This window comes from Bolinopsis microptera, chromosome 10 (genome assembly GCF_026151205.1).
Source record: "Bolinopsis microptera isolate Bmic1 chromosome 10, MBARI_Bmic_1.0, whole genome shotgun sequence".
Classification (NCBI taxonomy): domain Eukaryota; kingdom Metazoa; phylum Ctenophora; class Tentaculata; order Lobata; family Bolinopsidae; genus Bolinopsis; species Bolinopsis microptera.
In genome coordinates this window covers 16,384,688-16,401,614 of record NC_087081.1, presented here as the reverse complement: position 1 = coordinate 16,401,614, position 16,927 = coordinate 16,384,688, and the positions used below count along the sequence as shown (strand labels likewise).

The 16,927-nt window shown below is 39.8% G+C and overlaps 2 protein-coding genes across 5 annotated transcripts in view; one reads left to right on the top strand and one right to left on the bottom strand.

Moving 5' to 3' along the window:
- Positions 1–16,927, top strand: part of LOC134822096 (F-actin-monooxygenase mical2b-like) — a 176,776-nt gene that overhangs the window by 146,633 nt on the left and 13,216 nt on the right. For all 4 annotated transcript variants that reach the window (XM_063832991.1, XM_063832993.1, XM_063832990.1 and 1 more), the window contains 2 exons: positions 9,911–9,982; positions 14,240–14,335. The gene's annotated coding sequence lies outside the window, so the exon portion shown is untranslated. The remainder of the gene's footprint in view (positions 1–9,910; positions 9,983–14,239; positions 14,336–16,927) is intronic.
- Positions 3,992–6,395, bottom strand: LOC134821675 (uncharacterized). The gene is made up of 3 exons (XM_063832379.1): positions 6,266–6,395; positions 4,314–5,896; positions 3,992–4,141 (listed from the first exon to the last, which is right to left on the bottom strand). The coding sequence occupies exons 1-3, from the start codon at positions 6,393–6,395 to the stop codon at positions 3,992–3,994; spliced, it is 1,863 nt and encodes a 620-aa protein (XP_063688449.1).

The window sequence follows — 16,927 nt, the reverse complement described above, 5'->3', positions numbered from 1 at the left end:
TTTGAACGGGAAGAGTCCCCCAGCTCTGTTTTTACCACCCTCGCACTGTCTGTACCACCCTCAATGGAGTCGAAATTGTTTACATAAGTGTCCGAGAACTCGCCACTGCTCTCCGCGCTGAACATGTCAGTGTTCCTGTTGAAGATGATCTTGTCGGAGCTGAAGGACGAGGGTGGGAGGGTTTGTTGGGTGATGTCTCGTGGTGACTGGTAGTTCCGGGCCTGTGGGTGCGTGTTAGTGAGGGGGGGGGGGGGTGGTGCGTGTTAGTGTCTGATCATTCATTCTTATTCTTAATCAACATTTGTTATTGCAACCTCATAAGGAATATGAAGCGGTTGAAATTATCCGAGCTTCTAAATAATGGTACTAAAATACTAATTATTACCTTAGCACTTAACACCATGAGCGAGGAATCCTCAATCTTTTCTTCAGTGATCTTAGCGCAACATTTGCAGAGCACGAACAGTGAGAGAAGTCCCAGTATAATAGCCAGAGCATACCACGCTCCTTTAGGGACTGCGCTAGCTCCTGGGGGAGGGGCGTTATTATTAGGGGGGGAGGGGGCTGATAATAGCCAGAGCATACCACACTCATTTAGGGACTGCGCTAGCTCCTGGGGGAGGGACGTTATTATTAGGGGGGGAGGGGGCTGATAATAGCCAGAGCATACCACGCTCCTTTAGGGACTGCGCTAGCTCCTGGGGGAGGGGTGTTATTATTATTAGGGGGGAGGGGGCTGATAATAGCCAGAGCATACCACGCTCCTTTAGGGACTGCGCTAGCTCCTGGGGGAGAGGCGTTATTATTAGGGGGGAGGGGGCTGATAATAGCCAGAGCATACCACACTCCTTTAGGGACTGCGCTAGCTCCTGGGGGAGGGGCGTTATTATTAGGGGAGAGGGGGCTGATAATAGCCAGAGCATACCACGCTCCTTTAGGGACTGCGCTAGCTCCTGGGGGAGGGGCGTTATTATTAGGAGGGGAGGGGGCTGATAATAGCCAGAGCATACCACGCTCCTTTAGGGACTGCGCTAGCTCCTGGGGAGGGGCGTTATTATTAGGAGGGGGAGGGGGCTGATAATAGCCAGAGCATACCACACTCCTTTAGGGACTGCGCTAGCTCCTGGGGGAGGGGCGTTATTATTAGGAGGGGGAGGGGGCTGATAATAGCCAGAGCATACCACACTCCTTTAGGGACTGCGCTAGCTCCTGGGGGAGGGGCGTTATTATATATTCCGGGAAATATTTCCCCGAGTATTATGAGGACACACTGCGAGTCCCCTTAGACAGTCCGACGGGCGGGAAGTTTCAAAACAAACAACGACAGTGGCGCACTATATATTACACACTATATTGTATCATGCGCACGTATCACATCTAGGTAAACTATAGGTAAAAATATAATATTAATCATAAGCTAAAATGTACTAATCTTTGTATTCTAAATGGGGAAAAAGAAGAAACATTGTCAGTCAGTCGAGAAATTTGTCAGTCAGGCTATATGGCAGCTTTGTAGATGTTGTGACTATGCTAGTAGTGGTCCCAGGCTTGCGACTGGAATTGCGGTGTTAAATCGATTTAATGATACCAACGATCCACCTCCCACTTGTTGTTTGGTACTTAGCATTAATAGTGTTAGCTGTAGCCATTTATAGCAAGAATCTTAAAACTAAAGGGGATGACAAGGAAAAGAGGAAGGACAAAGAATAACGGGACAAACAATTAATTAAAGTATTCATAGGAGCATTAGATATTGTAATTACAAGCTTCAATAATAAATCACTGACTAAAACTTCTAATTAAAATGACACTTGGTACGCTCGCCCATTTTCACTGGTCAGTCTGAACTTCGGTTTAGCACGTTGTACACTTATTCACCTAAGTTTCAGAATTTGTTCAGTTTAGCAGAGTTAGTACCCGTGTTTCAATAAATCAAAAGATATCAGGGGAGTTCTTTAATAATGTTACGGTCATCTAGAATACCGAACTTCCTGAAAACGTTATCATATTTCCTCAGACAACGTTTAATGCCTTTAATCAGTCTATCACGGCTATATCCTCTATCAATTAGAATTTTGAATATTTTGTGAAGATGGGAGGTAAAGATATCCAATCTAGTGCAAACATTACACATCTTCTGATCAGAACCGGAAAAAAATTATAACAAATAATACCTAAGCTTAGTTTCGTGCTCGGGCTCGCTAAAGCATCGGGCATTATCGCTCGAGGTACTCAACACCCAAGGTATTATTGTATTATATCTAATCTACTACTACTTCTACTACTACTACTAGTAATAGTACTGAGTTACTATTACTACTACTAATCTGCATTTATTAATTAACAAACATTTCTGGGATTCATCTCCATCAATTCTGAGGACGTGAACTTGTCTAACCTGTATTTCTGTCGATGGTATGGTTACCAGTGCCTTCAGGTCGAGAAGCAACCGCTACGAACATAGCAAATTGCAGGAAGAGGAGTTGATGTATCATGCTGTTACGAGGATGTCATCATTGGAGAGGTTCCTACAACAATGAAAAATTAAGTTGTATTTTAATGTTTGAAGTGGCGGTCTGGTATTGAAATCATGATTATACAAACTTACAAATCAGTGGAGGACTCATTGCAGAATAATTGAGAAACAGTGCTAGAAAATAGTTGTAAAATGAAATACAAATTGATAGCAGTAATAACGTCTATAACATATTAACTAGAAATCGAGTACCAGCGTTCGAGAACTATCAAAGTACTTCTATTAGCAATCAAGTAGCAGCGATTAATGGAGTGCTGATAGAGCAGAGAGAAGCTGAATAGTATGTAATGGAACTGATAGCTCACTGTGTGTTGTCAACTATTATACTGACAGCTATTGTAGGAGAACACGTGCACATGACGTCACTGCACGTGCACATGACGTCACTGCACGTGCAGCTATATTTTAATATATATGCCAGCATCCGACATCTTGATAAGTAGTGCACTTTTAACAGCACTACTACTAAACCACAATAGTCAATAAAGGTGTCAAACTTTAATGGGTACGTCACAAACCTTGATGGACCGTACAAAGTGTACTATTAAAGTCACATTTGTATATTGTGATAATGCAGGAGTAACACCGTGTGTCTACCCTATCTTACGACTTACAATACCACACAATAATATGTAGATACCGCTAGAGAATATATAATATTTTAGTGACATGAAATATCAAATATTGCTTTAGAGACTATGGTTCTCCGACTAACTGCTTCCTTTTATAAACTAACTGTATGCAGGGTTAAATAGTTATGAAGGGATCAGTTTAACAGTAGTTTAATAGTTATGCTGAATGCTGATCTCAGACACTCATTATGAACGGTGAAAATAGTATTATATATATGCAAATATGAGGAAGTCGTTGAATAAATGATTTTCATGACAATCAGTCATGTGTTCAGTATCAGAGAAAGAACGTGAGAAAGAAATCAGAGGAAGAGGCAGTAAGCGCGAGTGTACTCCTTTATAATATCAATATATTGCTTATAACAATATATATAAGATATAGTATATAAAGTACAGTTACGTGCCGAGCGTAACTTTAATTATCTTTTAATACGCTCAAAAAAAGGAATAATAGCCTAAAATATTGAACCAAAAATTGCAATAATGTGCAAAGCCAATAATCGTCCACTAAAGCATGACTATTGACCAACTCTCGGATTAACAGCTGCTTTTTTAAAAACTAAATCCGGATTCGGAGCAGCAAATTAAATAATTTACACGGGAAAATGGGCTGTACAGGAAGGTTATGAGTCTGATATAAACAAAAGCTCTAAGAAACAGATAGTCAACAAAGTAAACATTTCTGTCCCCTAATCTTTCTCAAACAAAAGTCATGCAATTTGCATACTTCTCCATTTAACTCTATTCTGAGCAATTAACGTTAAATAGTTCAAATCACATAAATTATTTAACGATAATTTTCGGACACTAAGGTCGTGTAGAATCAGTGAGAAAAGGTTTGACTGCGGTCTTCCACGCCGCCCTTGAAGCTGTAAGGTGTTGACAGCAAAAACAAGCGACGAATAGGCAGGGCCATCTGTAGGCCCACGCAGTACATGTCCGAGCATCCTCCACCGACTACGAGCCACTTTAGCTGACAATGGTTCGCTATTGCAGCGTTTATACAAGTTCTTGTTGGAGATGATGTGAGGGTATTTGTAATTCAAAATTGATCGCAGATGACGTCTGTGAGCAATATCTAGTTTTTCCAATACTGATTTAGGGGCAGCCCAGCAAGATGAATTGTACATTAAAACGGATACTACCAGAGCCTCATACAACAGAAGCCTCTTGCTCAGAGGGATCTTATGGTTCCAAGCTTTCTTGTATTTGTTAAACGCGGCATATCCCAGACATATCCTTCTAGAGATGTCCTCCTTACTACAAAGCATGGAGCCAAGCGTGATACTCTTTCTCCAGAGCTCGTTCCCTGCAATTGGCTTACCCTGATCGTCTTTAGCTCCCTTTTCAGCTAAGTACACATGAGTGAAATCAGTTTTGTCTTCGTTAACGAAGAGATTCCAATCCTTAAGGACTACTGTTGCAATAGGCAACAGCTCCCTCAGATTGTCTTCATCTTCATCATTGAAGTCGATATCATCAGCATACTCACTGTCAAGTGGAAGACCAATATCGGTGATAGGTGGGTTAGGCCTATTCGTTGCAGTTTCAAGCCTGTTACGGAGGTCACGCAAGGCACCCGCTAAGACAAGTGTGAACAAGCATCCAGACAGACAGTCACCTTGGAATGCACCGAGAAAACTCTGGAATTCAGCAGACAGTGTACCGTTGATGTTGACTTTGAGCTTGGTGTTGGAAAGCAAAAGTCTTACCAAACGGACTTCGTCATCATCACAGCCACACTCAACAAGAAGATCGAGGATGGTAGATCGTCGTATAGTGTCAAAGGCACTAGACATGTCGATCCCCATGCGATGGTATTCCCACCTCTTCCTCTGGACAACTGATAACATCACACGCTGGCACCATACAATGTCAGCACATGATCTACCCTGCTTGTAAGCACATTGCCATGGACCAGTGAAAGCATTGACTTTATTCTCAATTCTCTTCAAGGTTGCCATTGAAAGAATCTTTCTAACAGCATTTGAGAGAGTGAGGGGCCGTAGGTTCTTCACTGGACCAATGGGCTTATTTGGCTTCTGTAAGGGGGTAATGTTTGCCTGTCCAATGGGGTCAAGGTAGGAATTGGTCTCGAAGCTTCTATTGATAATGTCTGCAAAACGTCTGTGTACTGATCCAGTAGAATACTTGAGAAGCTCATTAGGAATCCCATCTGGGCCGTTAGCTCGACCATTTTTGAGACTTCTAGCAGCTGATCCGATTTCTTCACTAGTGAATGGCTTAACTAGTGGGCGAGGAGGTCCTACAAAAGGTTCTAAAGGTGCTTCATCACGAGTAAGTTGTTGCTCAAGGTACTTAGCAACTACGGCAGCTTTACCAGTGTCTGTTGCAATATTGCACCCTTGCTCATCATGAACACCAATACTAGAAGGGGCTTTACTTTTAGGTAAGTTCAGGGTTCGAACAGCTTCAAACATTTTCTTACTATCTGTTGTTGAACTGATGGTATTACAGATAGCATCAGCAGCAGCTGATCGTATGTTAGAAAGTCTCTGCTTGATCTGATTGGTGAGGCAGTTAATAGATGATCTAAGTGAGGTTCTGTCTAAAGACTGGTTATCATTAAGCTGCTGTCTCAACAAGTAACGCTGGCTAGATAAGTTTTTCACCTCATCATCGTCGCTGCGATTACGTTTCCTGTGTCTGATGACACCAATTGACGATTTTGCATCATCCTTTATGGACTCAAGTAAGCCATTCAAGTCTGAATTTGGATCCAGAGCAGAAACAGTGTTACTTAAGTTATCATATAAGGATTGACGATATTTCACCTGAATGGTGGGGTTCGAGGTGAGTTCAGAGGTGTTGAACTTTAAGGATGACTTGGAGTGGCGTTTATAGCAAAGACAGATGTCCTTAAAATCTACTCTAGTGACAACAAATCTGTGATCAGAGTATGTCAAGGTGCCTGCATAAGATCTAGAATCTTGTAGCATTGGCTTCGACCTACTTCGACACAGGATGAAATCGATCTGAGAATAGACCGGGATCGTCTTTTTACTATTTCGCCCGGCACTCCAGTCCTTCCTCCAGCCAGTGTAGGTGGTCGTATGTCGGGCAGGATGATAAAAACCAGTGTTGGAGGCAAAGAGGTCAAATTCTGATAACAAGTCTAACAAGTTTTCTCCCATATCGTTGCGCAAACCCATACCATGTTTACCCATGAAACGACCAAAACCAAAGTCCTTATCTGAAGCAGTCATTTTTCCCAACTTTGAATTAAAATCTCCCAAAACAAATATCTCAACATTAGCAGGGACGTTTAGAGCGTCCCTAACTTGGCCGTAAAAATTAATCAACAGTTGTTGATCATTTTCTGCAAGTTTCTTGTGTGGCCCATATACATTGACCACCCTACATTTGATAAATTTTCCAGATTTTGTAGGGAGTTCTAGGTCCAAAAAGCTTACTCGATCACTGATACTGTTCCAGCATACCACATAGTCTGAAAAGTGATTAAATCAGTGAGGGAAATGTTGGAAATGTTGGAAATGTTGGAAAGGTTGGAAATGTTACGAAGCAACATTCTCTAATTTAACCGTTCTGATATTTCTGTTTTTCTATGGTCACTACTCGTCACAACGGGTCCACCAGTACTGAATGCTGATCTCAGACACTCATTATGAACGGTGAAAATAGTATTATATATATGCAAATATGAGGAAGTCGTTGAATAAATGATTTTCATGACAATCAGTCATGTGTTCAGTATCAGAGAAAGAACGTGAGAAAGAAATCAGAGGAAGAGGCAGTAAGCGCGAGTGTACTCCTTTATAATATCAATATATTGCTTATAACAATATATATAAGATATAGTATATAAAGTACAGTTACGTGCCGAGCGTAACTTTAATTATCTTTTAATACGCTCAAAAAAAGGAATAATAGCCTCAAATATTGAACCACAAATTGCAATATGTACAAAGCCAATAATCGTCCACTAAAGCATGACTATTGACCAACTCTCGGATTAACAGCTGCTTCTTTTTAAAACTAAATCCGGATTCGGAGCAGCAAATTAAATAATTTACACGGGAAAATGGGCTGTACAGGAAGGTTATGAGTCTGAAAAGTGATTAAATCAGTGAGGGAAATGTTGGAAATGTTGGAAATGTTGGAAATGTTACGAAGCAACATTCTCTAATTTAACCGTTCTGATATTTCTGTTTTTCTATGGTCACTACTCGTCACAACGGGTCCACCAGTAGTTATAGTAAAAGCACTTGCGTGATTAATTATGTGATACAAAAGGATATTATGAAGGAGTACAAAAGTAGCACGGGGATCGCTTCTTAAAGAATTGCGTGGAAATTTGTCTACGGTTGGTATCTAAAGACCACCTGGCTGTTGCCATGGCAACAGAGCACTTCCAGTACACAGGTGTATAAGCCATGTTATATAAAAATATCACAGCAAATAATATGAAGTAAATGTGGAACATTATTTCAATACCAGTGCTGTTCAAAATATTGAAAGTAAAAGCGCCTTAACATGTTTAATATGTTAAATAAAGTATGCTTCTTAGGATGAGATTAATAAGGTTGTGACTGTGTGGAGAGGTGTTTGTACGAAGTTGAGTGAAATTGCTCTGATCTTGTTTCTCTAGGCGTATTGTGTGTGTGTTTACTGTTTGAGGGTACTGCGCAGCAGCTGCAACCGAACACATCAGGTAGTTATCAAATTAGAGTAATTACATCCTCTGTTGAAGAACACGTGCACATGACGTCACTGCACGTGCACATGACGTCACTGTTGAAGAGCTTGGTTTTGGAGGTCGCCATATGGTTTTAAATTCAAATCAACATCACACTTTATGAGCCAGAAATAAAGAGTGGAAGAAAACTGTAAATGGGCTGGAAATATCTCTAATAATTTAAAAGAGGTATTACTTTTTTTTGGAACTGTTGAACGTACGTAACCACATTTTCTGGAATTTTGTATCGATGTTACGTTTGTAATAACCATAGCTTTACGTGAAGCCTACAAACGCATGAATAATTGAATCCCGAAAAGTGAACTACGCAAATCTGTTTTTTCATTGTATAACAATGCGCAAGCAATCTGGCGAATTTGCTTCACGGTAAAACTTATATTTATTTTATTTACTCCAAACTGAGTCACAATAAGAAATGTCTACTAGGACAGGCTTGTAAAGGAACAATCACGCGAATAACGTTAATATAGCGTAACTAGCGCCATAACGTTAACGATTGGCTTGAAAATAGAGAGTTATTTAAATATGCGAGAACAGTTGAATTGTTCGTTGCTGCATTCTGATAGGTTTATCCCCCCAAATAGTTTATCACCGTCTCAACTACTCAAGTCTGCAGACAAAACAGGACTAATATACAGGGACTGCTTTTAGTTGAACTATTTAAGGACAATAAACATGATAGTCAGACACATATTTATCAAACAACTTTTATCAGGACAGATTCATACTGAACAAGTTTCTATTTGGACTAGATAGACCTGTATTATTAGCAGGCACGTAGCCAGGGGGGAGAGGGGGGGCAAGAAGCCTCATTATTAGGCCCCGCTCCAAAGCATGACCTGCTCCGAAATGCTGCAAATAAATTGGGTATTATAATTATACTGACATCAGGAAGCAAAGTGTCACTAGTGCTGTGTGTTACGCTAAATGACGTCACACCACGTGTTATGACGTGTCACTAGTGCTGTGTGTTTCCAATATTAGTCGCCATTAGAGTGCCATTAGAGTGCCATTAAGCGGAGTAGGGAGGATGGTTTTATATATTTTGAAAGGGCCCACTTAACTTGATCCCAAGTGACTACAAGTGTCTACTAGTGACTACTAGTGACTACTAGTGATTACTAGTGACTACTAGTGCCTACTAGTATTTCTGGAAATTAATTTATCAGTCTTAGAAAACCAGGCCCTAATCAATAAATTTTCCAACAACTATTGACCTTACCTATTTAATATTCGATTTCATCACAGTAGAATGGATGTCAGGTAATCAAATAGTACCAGCCCCCACGTTTAACCTTATAAGACTTGATCGCAACGTTATACCTGATAATAACTTTGCAAAGCACTTTATGATTATCATATGAAGGGTTATCCGAACCATCGCTTTTTTGTACGACCTAATCTACCTATAGTGTGGCGCAGTAACCAGAAGTGAGGCTTAAGTGAGGTTTAAGTGAGGTTTAAGTGTGGTTTAAGTGAGGTTTAAGTGAGGTTTAGGTAAGGTTTAAGTGAGGTTTAAGTGAGGTTTAGGTGAGGTTTAGGTGAGGTTTAAGTGAGGTTTAGGTGAGGTTTAGGTGAGGTTTAAGTGAGGTTTAAGTGTGGTTTAAGTGAGGTTTAGGTAAGGTTTAAGTGAGGTTTAAGTGAGGTTTAAGTGAGGTTTAAGTGAGGTTTAAGTGTGGTTTAAGTGAGGTTTAAGTGAGGTTTAGGTAAGGTTTAAGTGAGGTTTAAGTGAGGTTTAGGTGAGGTTTAGGTGAGGTTTAAGTGAGGTTTAGGTGAGGTTTAGGTGAGGTTTAAGTGAGGTTTAAGTGTGGTTTAAGTGAGGTTTAAGTGAGGTTTAAGTGAGGTTTAGGTAAGGTTTAAGTGAGGTTTAAGTAAGGTTTAGGTGAGGTTTAAGTGAGGTTTAAGTGAAGTTTAAGTGAGCTGAAAAGTATCAGATAATCTTTTAACATCTAACACATCTAACAAATATTGAATCGTTCAAACCAACTAATAAATATTTTTTAGGGATAAAAGGAAGAGTAATAAAAGATGCTGCACCAAGTAAACCTGCTGCGAAAGCTCCTGCAAAACCAAAACGTAAGTACTTTATAATGTTATAGTTCCCTGCAATAGTACTTTCAACCCATTTCAGCCACTTAAGAAGGTATAATGACGGATTATACCATATAGTAGTTGCAAAGTAACCTAAAATAAGTATAAAACTTAAGCAGACAATTAATGATTGTCAAAATTCGACATCTAGCGTCATCTAGTGTGAAATGACGCTAGTTACGCGACACTAGCGCTATCTAGCGCTAGATGCCGCCGCGTCAGGAAGTTGGTCTAATTTATCGTTAGGGTTAGGGTTTCAGAACATGCTTTTGTAGGGATTGGTTTAGGGTTAGTGTTGGGACTTGGGATCAGATTAGAGGGTTAGGGTTTCGAATAGTCGTTCAGGGCCAGCTAGAGAACGGGTTGAAAAAGTCACGTGACAGTCGAGTGTAGAGTGATTAATCATCATCCACTTACTTTCTCTAATGTACAAGTCAGGGAAGCATTTTACTAATACTAACAGTGTCATGTTCGATTAAGAAGCAGCCCCCACAAATAAATCTAGCTTCCTGTTTGCACTTCAACCGCTATAGCCCTTTAAGTGTTAGACAGATCTTCTTGTCACGATGTATAATGATGTAGCTCTAAGGTGCTCGGTTTTATTTAATGTCGCTATATGTTGCGACAACATCTGACGCGGCGACATCTAGCGCTAGACAGCGCTAGATGTCGCCCACTAAAAGGCCATAAATTCTGTGCAAATAGCCCTAGATGTCGCCTGGTGACAGTTCGCGTCATCCAGCGTCATTTCACGCTAGATGTAGGTAAAGGTCCACTTAACTTAAGCAACACTTAGGACATTTACTGAGTTGTCTTACTGTTTACTACCATGTTATAACATAAGTAGCGTTGCATGGCTGTTCAAAGGTTTGGCAGTGTGATTATTAATAACCCTTATTGGAAAGTCTATCTTGTTGACCATTATTCAGTCTTACAATTGTATGTTATTTGACTGTAAAGCTGTAAATGGGATGAAAAATAATTATTTTGTCCCACTATAAGACCTTGAACAATCGCTGCGAAACACTAGTATACTTGAAAACCATTGAGTTTGCTAAACACCATAATAAACAAAACGAAAGATATATCAGTAAGAAAAGCTACAACAAATTTAACCTATAGTAGTTACGAACGAGGTGCCTTAACCTGGCAGTAAAGATGTAACATTGCCCCCTGGTGACTTATTGTTATTGTCAACTGTGTGTACACTGTAAAGTAGAGGTTAATACTTAAAATGGCAGCAAAGTTTAAACGCTTCTGATTGGACAGTTGGTGTGAACCAGCGCTTCTGATTGGACAGTTGGTGTGTGAACCAGCGCTTCTGATTGGACAGTTGGTGTGAACCAGCGCTTCTGATTGGACAGTTAGTGTGAACCAGCGCTTCTGATTGGACAGTTAGTGTGAACCAGCACTTCTGATTGGACAGTTGGTGTGAACCAGCGCTTCTGATTGGACAGTTGGTGTGAACCAGCGCTTCTGATTGGACAGTTGGTGTGAACCAGCGCTTCTGATTGGACAGTTGGTGTGAACCAGCGCTTCTGATTGGACAGTTAGTGTGAACCAGCGCTTCTGATTGGACAGTTAGTGTGAACCAGCGCTTCTGATTGGACAGTTGGTGTGAACCAGCGCTTCTGATTGGACAGTTGGTGTGAACCAGCGCTTCTGATTGGACAGTTGGTGTGAACCAGCGCTTCTGATTGGACAGTTGGTGTGAACCAGCGCTTCTGATTGGACAGTTGGTGTGAACCAGCGCTTCTGATTGGACAGTTGGTGTGAACCAGCGCTTCTGATTGGACAGTTGGTGTGAACCAGCGCTTCTGATTGGACAGTTGGTGTGAACCAGCGCTTCTGATTGGACAGTTGGTGTGAACCAGCGCTTCTGATTGGACAGTTGGTGTGAACCAGAGCTTCTGATTGGACAGTTGGTGTGAACCAGCGCTTCTGATTGGACAGTTGGTGTGAACCAGCGCTTCTGATTGGACAGTTGGTGTGAACCAGCGCTTCTGATTGGACAGTTGGTGTGAACCAGCGCTTCTGATTGGACAGTTGGTGTGAACCAGAGCTTCTGATTGGACAGTTGGTGTGAACCAGCGCTTCTGATTGGACAGTTGGTGTGAACCAGCGCTTCTGATTGTTAAGGTGCAGTTTATTCTGTTGTTACTGATTGGGTAACACGTTTGGTCGTTTTTAGGGCTAAGGTATTACTCATGAAGTTAGATAACAACAATGGCCACCAAAGCGACCGTAACCTAGGTAACCAAATCGACCGTAACCCATGTAACCAAAGTGACCGTAACCTAGGTAACCGAAGCGAATTTTGAATATTACCTGTTCTACTGTATTATCATTATATAGGATCCGTCCTGAACATGACACCACGTGTCAACAACACATGACGTCATCACAACACCACATGACGTCATCACAACACCACATGACGTCATCACAACACCACATGACGTCATCACAACACCACATGACGTCATCACAACACTAATTGTCAAAGTTAATTTTGAATATTACCTGTTCTACTGTATTATCATTATATAGGATCCGTCCTGAACATGACACCAAGTGTCAACAACACATGACGTCATCACAACACCACATGACGTCATCACAACACCACATGACGTCATCACAACACTTGTTAAAGTTAATTTGGAATATTACCTGTCCTACTGTATTATCATTATATAGGATCCGTCCTGAACATGGCGTCCCTCTTTGAGAAGAATGGTATGTAATATAGCAACTGAGTTACAAACACTGCTGATTCTATGCTATACATGCTATACATCTATAGCTAACTTACTTAATTTAAAGATACAAAAGTGTTTCAATTAACAATAACATAAAACCAAGTTTATGGTATCTTTAATGACCCAGAAGTAAAGAAGAGGAGATTGAAATCATTAATTCCATAGCAATATAACTCAATTTACGGTTACTAAACTGATTTAATAGCAACAAAATGAACTATAAAGTGATCATATTACTGATTCCAAAGCAAAATAAGCCCTAGTTAAATAATAGTGACAATACTGATTCTATACCATCAAATATAAGTAATTAGTTTATAGTGACTGATTCAAATTTGAAGTATTGAGTTTTGTTCATTAGCTGCACACGTGACACGGTGCGTCATGTCACGTGGTGCTTCATGTCACGTGGTGCGTCATGTCACGTGGTGCGTCATGTCACGTGATGCGCATAGTTGTTGGACACGTGACCTTTTTATTCCTTCCCGTTAAAATACCATATATCCAGCAGCTGCTTGGAAATGTAACTTACAAACAACGTAACCTATTAACCTTTTCAACACTGAGTTTATTGTAAACCATATAACAAGTCACAAAGCTATTTGTGTACAGCATTTGATTCAATAATACACCTAATAATAATAATAGTACCTAATGTTTAATAATACCTAATGTTATGTTCAATAATACACCTAATGTTTTGGCCTTGAGAAGTCGAGACACTACGATGGTTTGATTAACAAAATATAATATTATATAATACAGCAAGCATAATAATATTTGCCACGGTAAGCTTCACAACGCGCCACATAATTTGATATATATTGTGTACTATTAAACTGTGTAACGTTTACTTGCGGCCTTGTCGTCCCGGGTTAAGTGCAGATTAATTAATAAACTGCATGTCACGTGACAGTCCCATGATTATCTACAACCTGCTCACCACGTGACTGTGACTCTGAGCTTTGTCATGTGACTGTGACTCTGAGCTTTGTCACGTGACTGTGACTCTGAGCTTTGTCACGTGACTGTGACTCTGAGCTTTGATTCTTGATGCTGGACGCGCTGATTCACCTCCCTGTACCCAGTGTACCCAGATCTACAGTTACAACTCACTGATTCACCTCAGATAATTGGAGTAATAAAATTTATATCTGATTGATCGTTTACGGTTAATTTAAAATTCTATATGGGATCGTTCACATTTTACCCCCCCCCCCCCCCCCCCGGCCCCCCCCCCCTCCACCCTTCGCAAGCGATATAAAAGGTAGCGACTGTGTAGAATTTACGCTTTTCCAAACCCCGACCCCCAGGCTACCTTACGCACTATGTGAACGATCCCTGACCAAAACTTCGATCATTGAAGCCACGAAGTTATCTAGATTATCCTACTCCTTCATAATATTAAACATTACAAATCCAGTAATTGTCCAGCAGTTTTCCAGTGATTAACTTAATTAGCTTAATTAATGATTTTCAGCGGTCACAAGACATACGAGAGCAGGAAGTATGACCAATGTGGACACTTACATTCCAGATTACACTAAACAAATGCAGGACGATATCAGCAATCAAGGTAATTACTAATTACTATTTACTAATTAAAATTATAACCAAGGTACTTACTAATTACTATTTACTAATTAACTTTATATTATTTATTAATTACCAGACAGTTACTAAATATAATAACATGTTGATTAACATTATGTCGATTGAGATTTCAGATTATCATAATGTTATTTGTTTATCTAAAAACTGTACAACTGAAATCGACATACACAATTACTGAAAAATAAATGTTTTTTACATTTTTTACTGGACATCCAATGTCTTATGAGGATTAAAAATGCAACAATGGATAGGCTTGCTCTGTACAAGTAAAGCGAAATATTTGAATATTCCGATTCGCCGACTTGGCAAATCTCAAAAAGCTTCAATATTATGAGCAGAAATTCAAGCAACGCCAATGATTCTCGCCAAAATATTTAATTCCTTACAGTTAAATATCCAATACCTCACACGAATATATCGAATGCTGTATATTTCCATTTGCACTATATCGAATAATTGATTCCTTGATTACTTAAATACTTTAATCGTGTAACCGGGTGATTGACGCATATTTCTTGAATTTTTTGGGCGGTAACATGAATAGTGACGCTGATTCCCCGGCAGAAAATTCTTATTATCTTATAAATCAAGGTTAACAAGCCACTGAAGAATATTTCAAGTTATCAAGTTATCAAGTTCAGATATTTTCTACTGGGGTTAACTAATTATATAGGTGGGTTGCATAGATTAGTGCGGTGGGTTGCAAAAGTAATGCTCTTTAAACTCTGAGATCCCATTTCAATACCACTGTATAAGGTTATAAACCAGACCTCAAGATCAATAAATCTCACGTTCCAATAGTTTCACCACTACGTATTATTATTGGAGCAACGGTGGAATAAACACCAGGAGATCTAGCAACCACACCCCACCTTAAGTATTATTAAATATTGGAGCAACAATAAACACCAGGAGTAACCCCGCCCCACCTTAAGTATTATTAAATATTAGAGCAACAATAAACACCAGGAGATCTAGCAACCCCGCCCCACCTTAAGTATTATTAAATATTGGAGCAACAATAAACACCAGGAGATCTAACAACCCCGCCCCACCTTAAGTATTATTAAATATTAGAGCAACAATAAACACCAGGAGATCTAGCAACCCCGCCCCACCTTAAGTATTATTAAATATTAGAGCAACAATAAACACCAGGAGTAACCCCGCCCCACCTTAAGTATTATTAAATATTAGAGCAACAATAAACACCAGGAGATCTAGTAACCCCGCCCCACCTTAAGTATTATTAAATATTAGAGCAACAATAAACACCAGGAGATCTAGTAACCCCACCCCACCTTAAGTATTATTAAATATTAGAGCAACAATAAACACCAGGAGTAACCCCACCCCACCTTAAGTATTATTAAATATTAGAGCAACAATAAACACCAGGAGTAACCCCGCCCCACCTTAAGTATTATTAAATATTAGAGCAACAATAAACACCAGGAGATCTAGTAACCCCGCCCCACCTTAAGTATTATTAAATATTAGAGCAACAATAAACACCAGGAGATCTAGTAACCCCACCCCACCTTAAGTATTATTAAATATTAGAGCAACAATAAACACCAGGAGTAACCCCACCCCACCTTAAGTATTATTAAATATTAGAGCAACAATAAACACCAGGAGTAACCCCGCCCCACCTTAAGTATTATTAAATATTAGAGCAACAATAAACACCAGGAGATCTAGCAACCCCGCCCCACCTTAAGTATTATTAAATATTAGAGCAACAATAAACACCAGGAGATCTAGCAACCCCGCCCCACCTTAAGTATTATTAGATATTAGAGCAACAATAAACACCAGGAGATCTAGCAACCCCGCCCCACCTTAAGTATTATTAAATATTAGAGCAACAATAAACACCAGGAGATCTAGCAACCACACCCCACCTTAAGTATTATTAAATATTAGAGCAACAATAAACACCAGGAGATCTAGCGACCACACTCCACCTTAAGTATTATTAAATATTGGAGCAACAATAAACACCAGGAGATCTAGCAACCACACCCCACCTTAATTAAATATTGGAGCAACAATAAACACCAGGAGATCTAGAAACCACACCCCACCTTAAGTATTATTAAATATTAGAGCAACAATAAACACCAGGAGATCTAGGAACCACACCCCACCTTAAGTATTATTAAATATTAGAGCAACAATAAACACCAGGAGATCTAGCAACCACACCCCACCTTAAGTATTATTAAATATTGGAGCAACAATAAACACCAGGAGATCTAGGAACCACACCCCACCTTAAGTATTATTAAATATTATAGCAACAACAAACACCAGGAGATCTAGCAACCACACCCCACCTTAAGTATTATTAAATATTAGAGCAACAATAAACACCAGGAGATCTAACAACCACACCCCACCTTAAGTATTATTAAATATTAGAGCAACAATAAACACCAGGAGATCTAGCAACCCCGCCCCACCTTAAGTATTATTAAATATTAGAGCAACAATAAACACCAGGAGATCTAGCAACCACACCCCACCTTAAGTATTATTAAATATTAGA